General features: G+C 62.6%; 1 protein-coding gene across 1 annotated transcript; it reads right to left on the bottom strand.

The window, feature by feature from the left end:
• Positions 1–434: 434 nt before the first annotated feature.
• SNPH (syntaphilin) lies at positions 435–12,572 on the bottom strand. The gene is made up of 4 exons (XM_030309891.1): positions 10,994–12,572; positions 10,185–10,292; positions 6,612–6,761; positions 435–3,587 (listed from the first exon to the last, which is right to left on the bottom strand). The coding sequence occupies exons 1-4, from the start codon at positions 11,173–11,175 to the stop codon at positions 2,417–2,419; spliced, it is 1,611 nt and encodes a 536-aa protein (XP_030165751.1). The 5' UTR covers positions 11,176–12,572; the 3' UTR covers positions 435–2,416.
• Positions 12,573–12,883: the final 311 nt, after the last annotated feature.

Raw genomic sequence — 12,883 nt, 5'->3', positions numbered from 1 at the left:
GGCGCCCGGAGCCGCACACGCAGCGCTGCCCCTCTTGCATAGATGCGGACACTGAGCACACACACGCACACACGGAGGGCCGGGCCCGGGCCGCCAGCCAGGGGGCCCCCCCAGGATCCGTCCCAGGGCCGCCGCCTCCGCTGACACGGAGAAGAAGTAAAGCCCCTCAGAGGCCCCAAAAGAGAAGACCCTCAACGCTGTGGGCGGGGCCCGGCAACCCGGAGCAGCAACAGATGGGGGCAGCGGCCCCACTCACCTCATGCGCCGCCCTTGGCGAGGGCCTTCTCCAGCAGCACAGAGCGGGCTCCGGCCCCAGCCCGGACCACGTCCACCAAAACACAAGACACGACGGGAAGGCCACAGATAGCAAGACACAGACAAGAGCAGAGGGGCTACGCGGCTCGACTAGATTCCAGTGGTGAAAAATATATAGATTTTATGTTGTCAAATATAGTCATACATTTATTTTCTCGGCAAAGCTTTGTTTCTAAGGAGACGCTACGCAGCTTCGTGAGTACACGGCACAGGAGGCTGGGTCCACGGCCAGTCCCGGCTTGGCTTTGGATTGGGTTTGTCCACTGCCCCTCCATGTCACGACCCCAGTGTCTGTGGGGCAGCCCCAGCCGGGCCCCAGGAGTTCAGGTGCGGCTTGGCTGGGGTAAGGGTGCTCCACAAAGGATGGCTGGTCTGAGGCCCCCAACCGGTGGGGGGAGCTTTGGAGGCACAAAGCATGTGGCAGAGGGGGCTGTCGCCCCCATGGCTGGGCTGGCTGCCCATGTCCAGTGCATGCAGGTGCCCCCCCCACCCCGCCCCCGAGTGGAGGGCGCAGAGAGGAAAGGCGGAGCCCATAGGTCAGGCAACGGCTGTCGGAGCGGCTGGGGTGGGCAAGCAGCCTTGGCAGAGAACCAGAGGGGCCCCTGGGCCGGAGGGACGAGTAAGACACGGGGTCCCACCAACCCCTCCCAAATGCGGGGCCCAACCTCTGAAGGAGGGGCGACCAGATGGGTGTAAGCCCCACCAGGGAGAAGGAGCGGTTTACTTTGTAAAATAACAGTGGTGGTAAAAGGTCAGCAGCTTTGCCGGGGGACCAGATGTCCCAGGGAAGGAGGGGGGCAGGCCAGGGAAGCTCCCAGGCCAACTGGCCTCAGGCTGTGAGTGGGGAGGCTCAGGGCACCCCCGCTTGCCCCGCCCCATCCCTGCCTGGGAGACATCCCAGGGCACCCTGCTTTGGCCTGGACGAACATCATGGCTTCAGTATCCCATCTTGCCATCCATCCTGCTGGAATTCCTTCCAGAGGCAGATAGGTCAAAGTTTAGGAACCCTCGCCCTCGAAGGCAAACAGCCCCTCAGTGGAGACGCTGGGGTGCGTGAGAACCGAGCCCCAAAGTGAACATAGTGCAAAGCAGAAGTTGGGCCTGAAGCCCCCAGAGCAAGTCGGGGTGAGCTCCAGGGGCGGTCGTGGCCTGTGGCTTCTCAAACCAGCTGAGGACTGCCCCCACGGTGGCGGGGCCTCATCTCGGAAGGCTGGAGGAGCCCCCTGGAGCCGCCGGCCCCTGCCTCCTCCTCGCGTGCTGGCAGAGGCTCGGGACGGGACGGGAGCTGGGCTCAGGTGCGCGCTCCGGGCCCCGGCGCTGGCCTGTCTGGCTCGGCTGTCGTGGGAGGAATGATCTGCGCCGAGAGGGGACCGGATCCCGGGGAAGGTCTAGGACGAACAAACACAGAGAACCCACGCTGCGCTCTGCCACCTCCTGCCCGTCGCGGTCTTTCCTCCGGCCCGTGCCCACGGCCTGGACGACGCTTCTGAATCCCAGCGCCGGGAGCGGCCTGAAGACGCCAGACCCGGTGGCTGCAGACACGGCTCCGAGTCCCGGGCCAGCTGCCTGTACTCTGGGAGGCGGCTGCCTCCGCGTGAGGAGATGATGCTGGCCCAGGAGGCTGGACCCAGGGCAAGGGGCGGCCTGAGAGAGAAGGCGTGGGCGGGAGGCCACCAGACAGGACGTGGGGGTGGGGGGGCAGGGAGGCTCCGGGCGTGTCAGGCCCAGCCTCCCCAGATCAACACACCAGAGACACTGTGGGCCGGGGCCGCCCAGCGGGAAGGTCCAGGAGGACAGGGCCGGGCCGGGGGGACCTCGCTACCTCCTCTGTCTGCAGTTCGTACAATCGGCGTGCCTCCCTGCCTTCGGTCTCTCTTCCCTTGTCTCCCGTCAACGTTTTGGGACGCCTTCCCCCCACCCCGACTCTCAGCCCCCTGACACGGTTCACATCCTGAAAAAAAAAAAAAAGAAAAAAAAAACCACTTCCAAACCCGAGACCAAACAAGTAAGATGCTGCCCTCCGGGAACGAGCGAGGGGGAGAGCGGCACCCCTACAATCAGTGGTCGGGCCGCCGGAGCCGCTGGCGGGGACGCGGACCCCTCACAGCTGGGAGCCGCCGCCCGGCCCGCCCGGGCCCTGCTGGCTCAGCGAGCGGCAGCTGATCCTGCGGATGGAGTGCAAGGCCACCGTGCAGCAGCCCCGCAGCAGGGAGCTGATGTTGTAAATGGGCTGGCCCTGGCGTCGCTGCGAGCGGCACAGCCAGGCCACCGTGGGCACGGCCGGCACCACCACGGCCAGCAGATCCACGATGTAGTGGCGGCTCCAGTAGCTCTTGGGCTCCTTCTCGGCCGCGGCCACCTCCTCCTCGTCTTCCACGGGGCACGCCACGCTCACCGACGGGCTGGGGTCGGCACCGGGCCGGTGCGGGCTCGGCCCTCGGGTGACGGGCTCGGGGGCCTCGAGCTCGTCACCCACCGTCACCACCACGGCCGAGTCGGGGTCTTTGGGCCCCGGGGGGCGGGGCTCCGGCTCCGGGCACCCGTGCCCTGATTCGGGGACCGCCCCGCAGACCTGGGCCCTGGTCACTTTCTCCAGGATGGTGTCCAGGTCCGGCTGGTACTGCACGAAGTCTGTCTGGATGGCACGCTCCTGCACGCAGCTGGCCTGCACGCCGGCCTCCGTGCCACACAGCAGCTTCTCGTAGGTGTTGCTGGCAGGGAAGCGGGGGCCCAGGCTGAAGCCGCCGTGCAGCGAGCCCTCCTCGGGGCCGCAGTCCACGCCCGACGACAGCAGGCTGCTGGCCTCCAGCGCGTCCGTCCGGCTCAGCGTGTCGTCGGTCACCGCGAAGCCGCTGTCAGCCCCGTCCTCGCCCGAAGCCCCGGGCTGCTCGCCGGGGGGCCGGTCCCCGCACACGGCCGGGTCACTCAGCTTGGTGTAGGTGGAGCTGCGGGTGAGGGAGCGGGCGGGGGACCCGCCGGCCGACTCCCCGGCGCCATCCTCCTTGGCCATGCCGTCCTGGGCCACCTCCATGCTGTGCAGCAGCGTCTCCAGCTTCTTGTTCTGGATGTTGATGTCCACGAAGTACTTCTGCAGCCCCTTGTCCTTGTCAATGAGGTTGTTCTTGACCGTGTCAATGACCTGCTTGAGCTGCTTGATCTCCTTGCGGGCCTCCTTCAAGGCCAGCTGGGCCTCCACGCGGTGGCACTCCTCCTCGATCCAGTCCTCCTGCATGCGCGACAGCTGTGTCTTCAGGTCATCAATCTCCGTGTCCCTGCGAGCAGATGACACACACACGCTCACTGCCTGGCCCGTCACCACCACCAAGGGCAAGCAAGGAAGGGGCTGTCACTAAGGACAGAGGGCCGGAACACACAAGGCCTGACTCAGTGCCTCCTCCTTGCTCCACGGGGGGGAAGGGGGCGGCCAAGGGGGCCTCCTCTTGGGGGGGAGAAGACACGTTCGGGCCCCTCTGCATCCCCAGCCCTGGAGGCCGTAATGCAGACGACTGTCCCCATTTAAATCCATCACCTACAGAAGAGATTAGACAAGAAAAACGCTCAGTGTATACATATATGCTGCTGCTATAAAAACCAAACACATCCACTTTAAAATCTTAACGCACAATAAAAACTAAACCTAAAATCTCCGCTCTAGGGGAAGGAACACAGCCCCCTATGAAATCCGGTGCTGAAAACTGTCCGCGGAGGGACACCGGGCCAGGGACGCGGGGGCAGGCCGTGGGCTGCTTTGCTTTGCTGAGGGATGTTCCAGCCGCCATGTGGGGGGAGGCTGCCGATTTCACACCTTCCCTCAAGTGGGGGGATGAAGAGTGGTGGGTGGAACAGAGGAAAGTGATGACAACAGATGGCACTCTTTTAGTCACATTCAATGTCTCTGCTGTGTATCTACTATGAAGAGGGTGGGCCCAAAAGATGGACAAAAACGCACGGGCCACTCCCAAGAGGCGAGGCACGTGCCAGGCACACCAGACACAGGCGTCTGAAACCCCCGAGTCACAGATGAATCCGGGGTGCGGGGGACAGAGGCAAGTTAGATAAACATCCTATCAAGTCTGGAGGTAAAGGCAGCGCGAGATCGGACAGGATGCAGTGAAAGCAGTGAGGACAGAGGAAAGCCATTCCTGAGACGGGAAGTCCTGTCGGGGGGGTGCCCACCGCAGCATCCCTCCCAGCCATGCGGCCCACATGCCCCAAATTCACGGAAATGCAATCCACGCATGGCTAGACCATCACTCTGAGGGTGAGGAGTCCACCAGGGACATCATTCCAGATCAAGCGCCACGCGCTTTTCAGAGTCAGATGGAATGTGCAGCTCAGGAAATCAGGCCAGGACTCATGGTCACAGGGACTGGGATGAGGGGCTGTGGTGGCCGTGAAGGTCGGCAATGGCATTATCTGGAAAGCAGCGGACTGGACCACCCAAAAGGAAACAACTCCGTGATGGAGCTACTCAGAGTGGCAATACTAGATGTACCAGCAGGCACGGGGGACCCTAACTGGGATTCACTCTACGGATACCCTCTGCACTGGCGCTGAGTCCTGGGAGGAAGAGCGAGCTTGGAGGAAGGGACTGGGCATGCTCAGTGTGGCCGGGCCCTTCCCTTCTCTCCTTGGAGCCAGTAGGACCCCAGGCCACGGAGCTGTGGCTTCCCCACCCTGACTAGGACGTTACATTTGAACCGAGCCTCGAAGGAGGAGTTCGCCAAGGAAGCAAGACAGGGGCAAGGCCATCTCGGGATGTGGGGACACGGCAAACAAAAGCACAGAGTCTAGAAGCTTCTTTAAGGAGAAGGTAGGTGACTGCAGGAGGCAGGTATCAAAGCGAACACATGGAGAGCGGGCCGTGTGGCAGGGGGGCAAGCAAAGAGCCGCTGCAGGTTCCCGCAAGCGTGGCCAGGGATTTGAGGTGTCGGCACGTCCATGCCAGGGCGTCGTGCCCAAACCACACAGGGCAGACGTCTGCTCCAGCCGCTGGACCAGCCCCAGAAAGGAAGCGACGTGATGGGCTGTCTGCTTCCTGAGGACATTAGTGCAAATGGCCAGGCAGAGCCAGGGCATCACTGAGAAGATGATGGGAGCTAAAAATAGAAATCCCAACTCTACAGACGAGGAGGCCCACAGAATGCCACCTGTAACTTCCTGTGGTTCAAAACCACAGCAAACCCAAACCGGATTGGCTACTTGGCAGAGCACTGGTCACGGAAGGGGTGCTCACGCATGGCGTATGCTTCTCTTTATATGCCGTGTCCAGGATAGACAAATCCAGAAAGACAGAAAAGATTAGCGGTAACCGGGAGCCTGGACCGTGGCTGCAGTTGTGAATGGTGTTTGTTTCTGGGGTGATGGGAATAGTCTGGAATTAGATACCAGTGATGGGGGCACGATTCTGTGACTATACTAACCATCACTGAATTGTACACTTTGGATAGGGAAACTGTAGGGTTTTTTAAAAAGAGGAAAGAAGCCATGCTCGCGGTGGCCTGCCCCGGCCCTCAGTGCCCAGCACAGCGTGGGATCCAGCTCCCAGCGGCTGTGGATTTGAACTGACACAGCGCAGAGGAAATGATTAAGGTGATGAAGAGATCAGAGGGCAGTCCTGAAGCTTCAGTCATAAAGATTGAAGCCGCTGGCCCAGAAAGGTAGCAGCTGAGAGGGTCACGATCTGCCCTCAGGTCTGGAGAATGAGTTCAGATGGGACCGTGGGGGGCGGGGGGGCTGGGGTCCCCTGGGCTGGGTAGGAGCTCAGGAAAGGTTTCTCAGGATCTCACATCGTCTGTAAGTAGATGAGCAGAAAGGCTTATGGGGCCTGAACTGGTGGGCCCAGAGCCCCCAACCCCCACTGGTGACTCCTTGGGTGGAAACAAATAGGGGCTGAGGGGGTGTCCCCCCCCAACAGGGAAGGTGAGCCAGGAAGGATGCCCTGTGGCCCTGCTCCCCAGGTGGAAAGGAGCCAGGGGGTAAGAAGTGGCCAAATGGGGCTGCCAGGCCCAAAGTGGGAGAGCACCACCTTGGGGTGTGGGGAGGACTGGCCGGCTGTCAGGGGAAGCTGCCTGCAGTCAGGGAGAGCAGCTGAGGGGAGCATAGGGGCAGCTGAGGGCTCTGGAAAGGGGCTCCCCCAGGGCTTTGCCGGAAGGAAAGGGCAGGCCGGGTGCCAGGAAGCCCTCAGCGGCTCCTTCCTCCCGGAAGTGCCCCAGGGCCCTGGGTCTCCAGGCCAGCGGGTCTCCAGGGCTGCCCAGGGCTGCCCACCCACCCCCAGCCCTCCGCCAGCGGCTCACCGGTCCTGGAGCCGGTCCTGCGTGTCCTTCAGCCGCGCCTTCAGGTGCCGGATGCATACCTCCTTCTGCTGCAGTGGGGTCAGGTACTGCTCTGGGGTGGGGGGCTTGACGCCATGGTTGTCGCTGCACAGAGTGTACTTCATGGAGCGCCTGCGTGGGGACACATGTCAGCGCAGAGGGAGGAAGAGGTCCCCAACCATCACCAGACAGCTCCGGGCCAGGCTTTCCCCCAGGAGTCTGGGTGGGCATGAGAACACCCAGACCTTCCGGAAGGTAGGTTCTGTTAAAGCTCTTCTGGGGGCACCTGGGTGGCTCAGCCGGTGAAGCATCTGACTTCCGCTTAGGTCATGATCTTGCGGCCGGCGAGTTTGAGCCCCGTGTCGGGCTCTGGGCTGACAGCTCGGAGCCTGGAGCCTGCTTCGGATTCTGTGTCTCCCTCTCTCTCTCTGCCCCTCCCCTGCCCACGCTTTGTCTTTCTCGGTCTCCCAAAAATGAATAAACGTTAAAAAAATAAAAACTCTTCTGTGTGAAGACCACAGTGGGGAGCTCGGGGGTCCTCTAGTTGGGGTGGGGACACACGACAGCACGCGCATAGCCTGGCACCGTGTTCTGTGCCCTCCTGACGCTATTGGTCAGCTCGGTCCCAGTGGCGATCCCAGAACTCATGTGTCCAGGCTCCTAACCCAGAGAATGCGTTCGGGGGCCAGAGGCTGGCGTGGTCCCCCTCCCTGTGTCATTCCCCCAGGGCCTGCGTGGCGGCAAGGACTCCCCCTCCCCCCCCCCGGTGCAGGAGCAAACACCCCCCAGAGCCGAGAGCCGTCACCGCCTGGCCTGCAGGACCGTGGGGGAAACAGCAGGTGCAGACACGTGTGCATGCATGGCGGTCTCCAAACACACTCTGACGCCCTGCTTGCCATCCTCACGGACACACGAGTTTGCACGGCCATGCACACGTATTTCCTTGGAGTACACATCTGAGTACGATTACCCCGGCCTGTCTGTGTCTGTGCGCCTACCTCCGTGTGCGCACACCCGTGCCCGTGCGTCCTGCCACCCCGCAGCCACCCTCGGGGGCCACTCACGCATACTAGGACGCCGGCCCACACGCGGGTTCACGCAGATGCACGCAGACCCTTGCCACCCGCATACGCGCTCGTGCTCTGAGGGCATACACAAACGCATGTGTGATCGCTCACCAGCTCGGGGCTTCTCCTCGTTAACGGCTGAACCCTGAGCTGGCAGCAAGCCGGGTGCCACATGCAACCTGGCCTCGGGTGGCACAGGTGTGTGTGTGTGTGTGTGTGTGTGTGTGTGTGTGTGTGTGGTGAGCACGCCCTGGACCCAGCTCAGCAAAGGTGGAGGGATTCCCACCCAGTGGAGGACGGAGGGCCAAGGCTTGCACCCAGCAGAGAGCACCCGATTTCACCAACACACGCGGCCCAGCCGCCTCGACTCACAGCTTCCTGCCTGCGGGTTGTTCTGTTCACGAGGAAACCTCCTTGGGTCTTGTCTTAAAAGCCTGGGCACGTTCTCACACAGCCTGGCAGAGGCCTTGTGGCCGTCCGACTCCTGCTCCTTTAGGGGCTGGCCACCCCCGCATCTAGGGAGGGGCAATGACATCACCAGGTCTGACCCTGGTTCTCAGAAGCAGCCACCTCGGAGGGAGTGTGAGTGGCTCTGTGGGAGCTGGCTAATGTTTATGGAGGAAAGAAGTCTTTCTAAACCGTCAGCCATCGAAGAGAATGTGTAGACAGAGGCGGAGAGAAAGAGAAATGATTCTCCTCTACTTCCTCGCCTCGTGGTCCCTAGGTTTAACTCAGGTCACATCACGCGCTGGCCTGTTTTTCCGCGTGACAAGGGGCAGAGGGGTGGCGTGGGTCGCAAGCCGGGGACTCCCCCTCTGCGGACTCTAAGAATCTCCTTCCGAGAGAGAAGCCAGCCAGCGGGGGCCAGGGCCCCACGCTGCGGACATCCCGGCGGCTGCCACGCAGGGACTCCAGCTAGAGGGGCACCGGTCTGTGCCGAGTGACAAGGGGCTTCTCGCGGGGCCCCGGGCTCCAGGATCAGTTAAGCCAGCGCAGTTGAGAATTACAGAACAAGTAGCCATTCTCACGCTTCCTATGCGCTTTCATGGGTTTTTCTTTAATGTGCTTTTTTGCTCTAATGTAACACTTAACACTCATACATTCTTAGTCACTAGCTCTATCCTTGAAGGGGAAAAAATATGTTTACATATAACCGAGAAGAAGAATACACCGTGATTCATGGCTCTCCACTATTCACGCCCCGGAACACCTGGCTGTTTGCACCGAGGCCACAGCCAAGGCCCCGCTGCTCACCCACAGCTGACACTGTCCACAGGGGCAAGGAGACCCTCTCACGGGATTTCTCAGCCTCGGGGCTGGGGCCGCCCCCGCGGACTGCCGTGATGACACGCGTTGCAAAAATCTGCTGTGAAGAAGTATTAAAGTTGCCCGTCATATACTTTTTGAAGTGAACGCATCCGTCAGTGCCACTCACACCTGCTGCGCGCCACCCCGAGCTGGGGTTGCAGCCAGGAGGCTGAGGCGTGGGTCCTGCACACGCGTGTCACCCGTCACGCGTGTCGTGGCGGAAAACTCTGAGAACAGCTGTCTCGGCCTGATCTGAGCATCACTTCGCACCAATGACACCATCTCTGCCGGAAGGCCAAGGCCGGCCTTCGCCAGCCTGGTGGCCTAGGACCCCCAGGTGGGACCAAAGTCCTCATGAGGGCAGCGGCCAGTACGGGCCACCTGCAGACATCAACCCACAGAGACCTGTGGGATGTTGGCCCCTCTTTACAGATAAGCGAATGGAGACTCAGAGACGGGAAGTACGAACGCCAAGGCTGCGCTCCCCCGGCTCCACTGGGGAACGAGGATGGGGCGCCATTACGGCTGTCCCTCCCTGGTTTTCAAGGACGCACAGCTTCCCTTCACCTGTCTCCCCAGCCGATCCTGCTTTTCCCGTTACATTCCGCCATTCCCTGAGGGCACAGCCTGGCAGGTGCCACGCTGTGACACACTCCGCTCTCCTGACCAGCTCCACCTCGGTCTCTCTCACAGGGGCCCCTCAGGAGAGCGGGATGGCAGATGCCGCGAGTGGCTTGTCCCTACCTATCTTGCCCGGCACCACCTGCCCTGCAGCCACGGCCAGTGCCAGCTGGCAAGGCGGAGACAGAGGTCCCGGGGAAGGTGCCCCTTCTCAGGAGGCAGGAGCCCCTTGCGCTGGGTCCTTGTTCCTTCTGGACCCGATGCTGGCCTGATGCCTGGAGGGGTAGGAGCCTCTTGGAACGGCAAGGACAAAACCGTACCCCAAGGACGGCGGGGCAGGAAGACGGGACGGGGTCCCGGACACTTCCGGGCCCTCGCTCTGAGAGCATCACAGGGTGATGTGCGGCTGGCGGTGTCACATCCCTCCCTCAAACAGGAGGAGCTGAGGCTCTGGGACAGTGACCCGCACAGCCAGTGACGCTGGAGTCCTACAGCCCCGGCCCGCCCAGGGCGCCCAAGTGCGCAGCCAGCAGGAGACCAGGCACAGGGGAGGCCTTACCTGGGCGTGGGGCTGCTGTCGCTGCCCTTGCAGGAGCCCGAGTTGCTGCTGCTGCTGAGAGAGGAGGTGCCGTAGGCGTCCCGCACGCTCACTGGCGGAGAGGTGCGCCTGGAGGCAGGGAGAAGAGGCAGGTGCTCGTTCTGGCTGGCGGGCAGCTGCGGACACTGGGCGAACACCGCCAGGCCGCTGCGGCCCAAAGGGCCCCCGCTGCGGGGTCGGCACCGGGGAGAGAAGCAGAGGGGAGAGGGGGACGCACAGACAGGGGTGACAGAACAGACAGTGCAAATCAAGATGGAAAACCAGGAGCAGGCCGGTCCTCCTGGCTCCCCAGGACAGGAATGGAGGCTGGGCAGGGCCAAGGACGGGGGGGGGGGGGTCCCATCTGTCTCGCCAGGGGTCCTCAACTTTCAGGGTCCCCCAACCCCAGAGGAGGGCCCTGAGTGGGCCGAGACAGGTGGGGCAGAGCAGGGCAGGCAGGGGTAGGGACAAAGGTCAAAGTCAAGGGGGCAGGGGGGCCCGAGTGAGCCAGAGTGGATGACGGCATGAGTCCCCTCCGGTAACTGTGAAGCGTAACAACAGCACTGGTGATGGTAGGAATCCAGTGGTTTGATTCTTCAGAGAACTTTTATATCCACTGCATCATTTGAGCCCTTAAATAGTTCCAGGAGGAGGTGAGTGTTGGCGAGCCCAGTTTTAAAGTTGGGAAAACTGGGGAAATGACTCGCTCACGGGCACACTGCATGTTGGTGGCAGAGTGGGGACGGAGACCCTCCCTCCTCCCGCCCTCTGAGGCCAAGGGGGAGACTCACCTGCGGGATCCAGCAGAGGCCCGTCTACTGCCCGGCAGGGACATGGCCATGAGGCTGCGGGTCCGGGTGAGGGGCGGGATGGGCGGTGTCCCCGGGGCTGAGGAGAGAGGGCGCGTTGGGGGGGCCGCGGGGAGGGCCGGACCAGGCCATGTCATCCTCTCGTTGGGGCCGCTGCCTGGCATGGCTCTCCTCTCGCCCTTCAGCAGGACACCCCAGGACCGAGCGAGGGCCCGGCCGCCAGGCTCTGGCCACAGCTCCCTCCACCAACGAAGTTAGCACACTCCTGCCACCTGACTTAAAATCTCGAACGTCAGGGCCTCAGGGGCAGCCGGAAATCAGAGATCCGACCCTGTGTTCTCCAGATGATTGAATGTGGACAGCGAGCTCGAAGGCCTGGCCCAAGGTCACACGGGCTTCGGGGCAGGGCTCCTGACTCAGCATAGCACTGAGTTCTCTACACTACAAGCCGGGACCCCCGATCCCTGACTCGGACCCCACCCCACAGTAGACAGTCCTCCCTCCTCGGCGGGGGCTGCAGGCTGGAGGACTCCTGGAGCAGGACCAGGAACCCCAAATTAGGCTGGGCTAGTCGTGACGTCACCTTCCCAGGGCGCCCGCTGGCGTGTGGCTCAGGGCTTCCTGTCTATAGGGGAGACAAGACAGACCAACATACCAGCACACGTGTAGAAAGACATACGGATACACACGAATGTGAGAAGGTACTATGTCCCTGCCCTTCTAAGGCAGGCCACACACATCTCAGTGAACATGCTCAGGGCCCGCCCACAATGCAGCACGTGCAGCCAGGCCACCCCCCCCACTCCCCCACCCCCCCAGCACGCATGCTACACACAGGCAGGCCTGCACCCATTCATGCAAACACGCATGCTGATTTGGGCATGCGTCAGGCCCTCAGAGCACAGGCTCAAAGCAGATGAGGAAGGGGGGTGAATGGGTACAGAAGCCCTCCTCTGGGGCGGGGGTGGGGGGTGCTTGGCGGGCTGGACCTAGTAGAAAGTGACCAGGCCTGTAGGGACCCTTCCTTGGCACTCTTGACAAGTGGGTAGGGGCTTAGGCTCCAAGGGCAGCCCTAGAAGGGTCTAAGGAGGGGAGAAGCCCCATGGCGGGCTGAGCGTTGGCTGTTGTCGGGAGGCCTCCGGCACTGGGCGTCACCCCAGACCCCTGGAGTCCGAAGCGGGCGGGCCTGGGCTCTTTGCGCCAACCTGCTAGTCCTAGGCCAGCTCCAGAGACCCCAGTTCCCTCCTTCTTCCGTGCTCAGAGCAGGACTGAGGCCAGCAGCCCGGGTTCCTGGAGACCTGGCCAAGGACACCATGCCCCAACCTTCCCCCATGCTGGAGAGCAGCTTTCACCGAGCCCCGCTGCGCGCAGACCCCGTGCCAAGCACATTACGTACAGTGTGCCATTGACTCCTCCCAAAAACCCTATGAGGAAGTGCTGTGATTAGTCCCCTCACAGATGAGGAATCCGAGCCTCCCAGAGGAGGGACTTGCCCCAGTCACGCCCCCAGAGTGTGGGCAGGGGCAACATGGGAACCAGGCCAACACCAGACGCCCGAGGGCCTGGGTCTCAGACTCCGGAGTCCCCTGGCCGGCCCCACCCCTGGTCACACGGGCCTCCCACGTCCACGTCCTCCCGGGAGCCTGGTCAACCTGCCCGGTGGCGGGGCTGCCTCCTGAGAGGACAAAGGCGCTGCTCAGGTGGCCTGTTTCCCGGCCGTGACACAGAACGTGGCCTGTCCCCCCGGAGGGCCTGGACACAGCCAGCATTGTCTGCCCGGAGGTGTCGGGTGCCGGAGCTGCCGACACCATGCCCGTCACCTGAGCTGCTCGCCCCAGCTCCCACCCATCATGCCCCAATCAGGCAGGGCCT

The sequence above is a fragment of the Lynx canadensis genome, chromosome A3, assembly GCF_007474595.2.
Source record: "Lynx canadensis isolate LIC74 chromosome A3, mLynCan4.pri.v2, whole genome shotgun sequence".
Lineage (NCBI taxonomy): Eukaryota > Metazoa > Chordata > Mammalia > Carnivora > Felidae > Lynx > Lynx canadensis.
The sequence above is the reverse complement of the archived record's forward strand: the minus strand, read 5'-3'. Positions and strand labels throughout refer to the sequence as shown.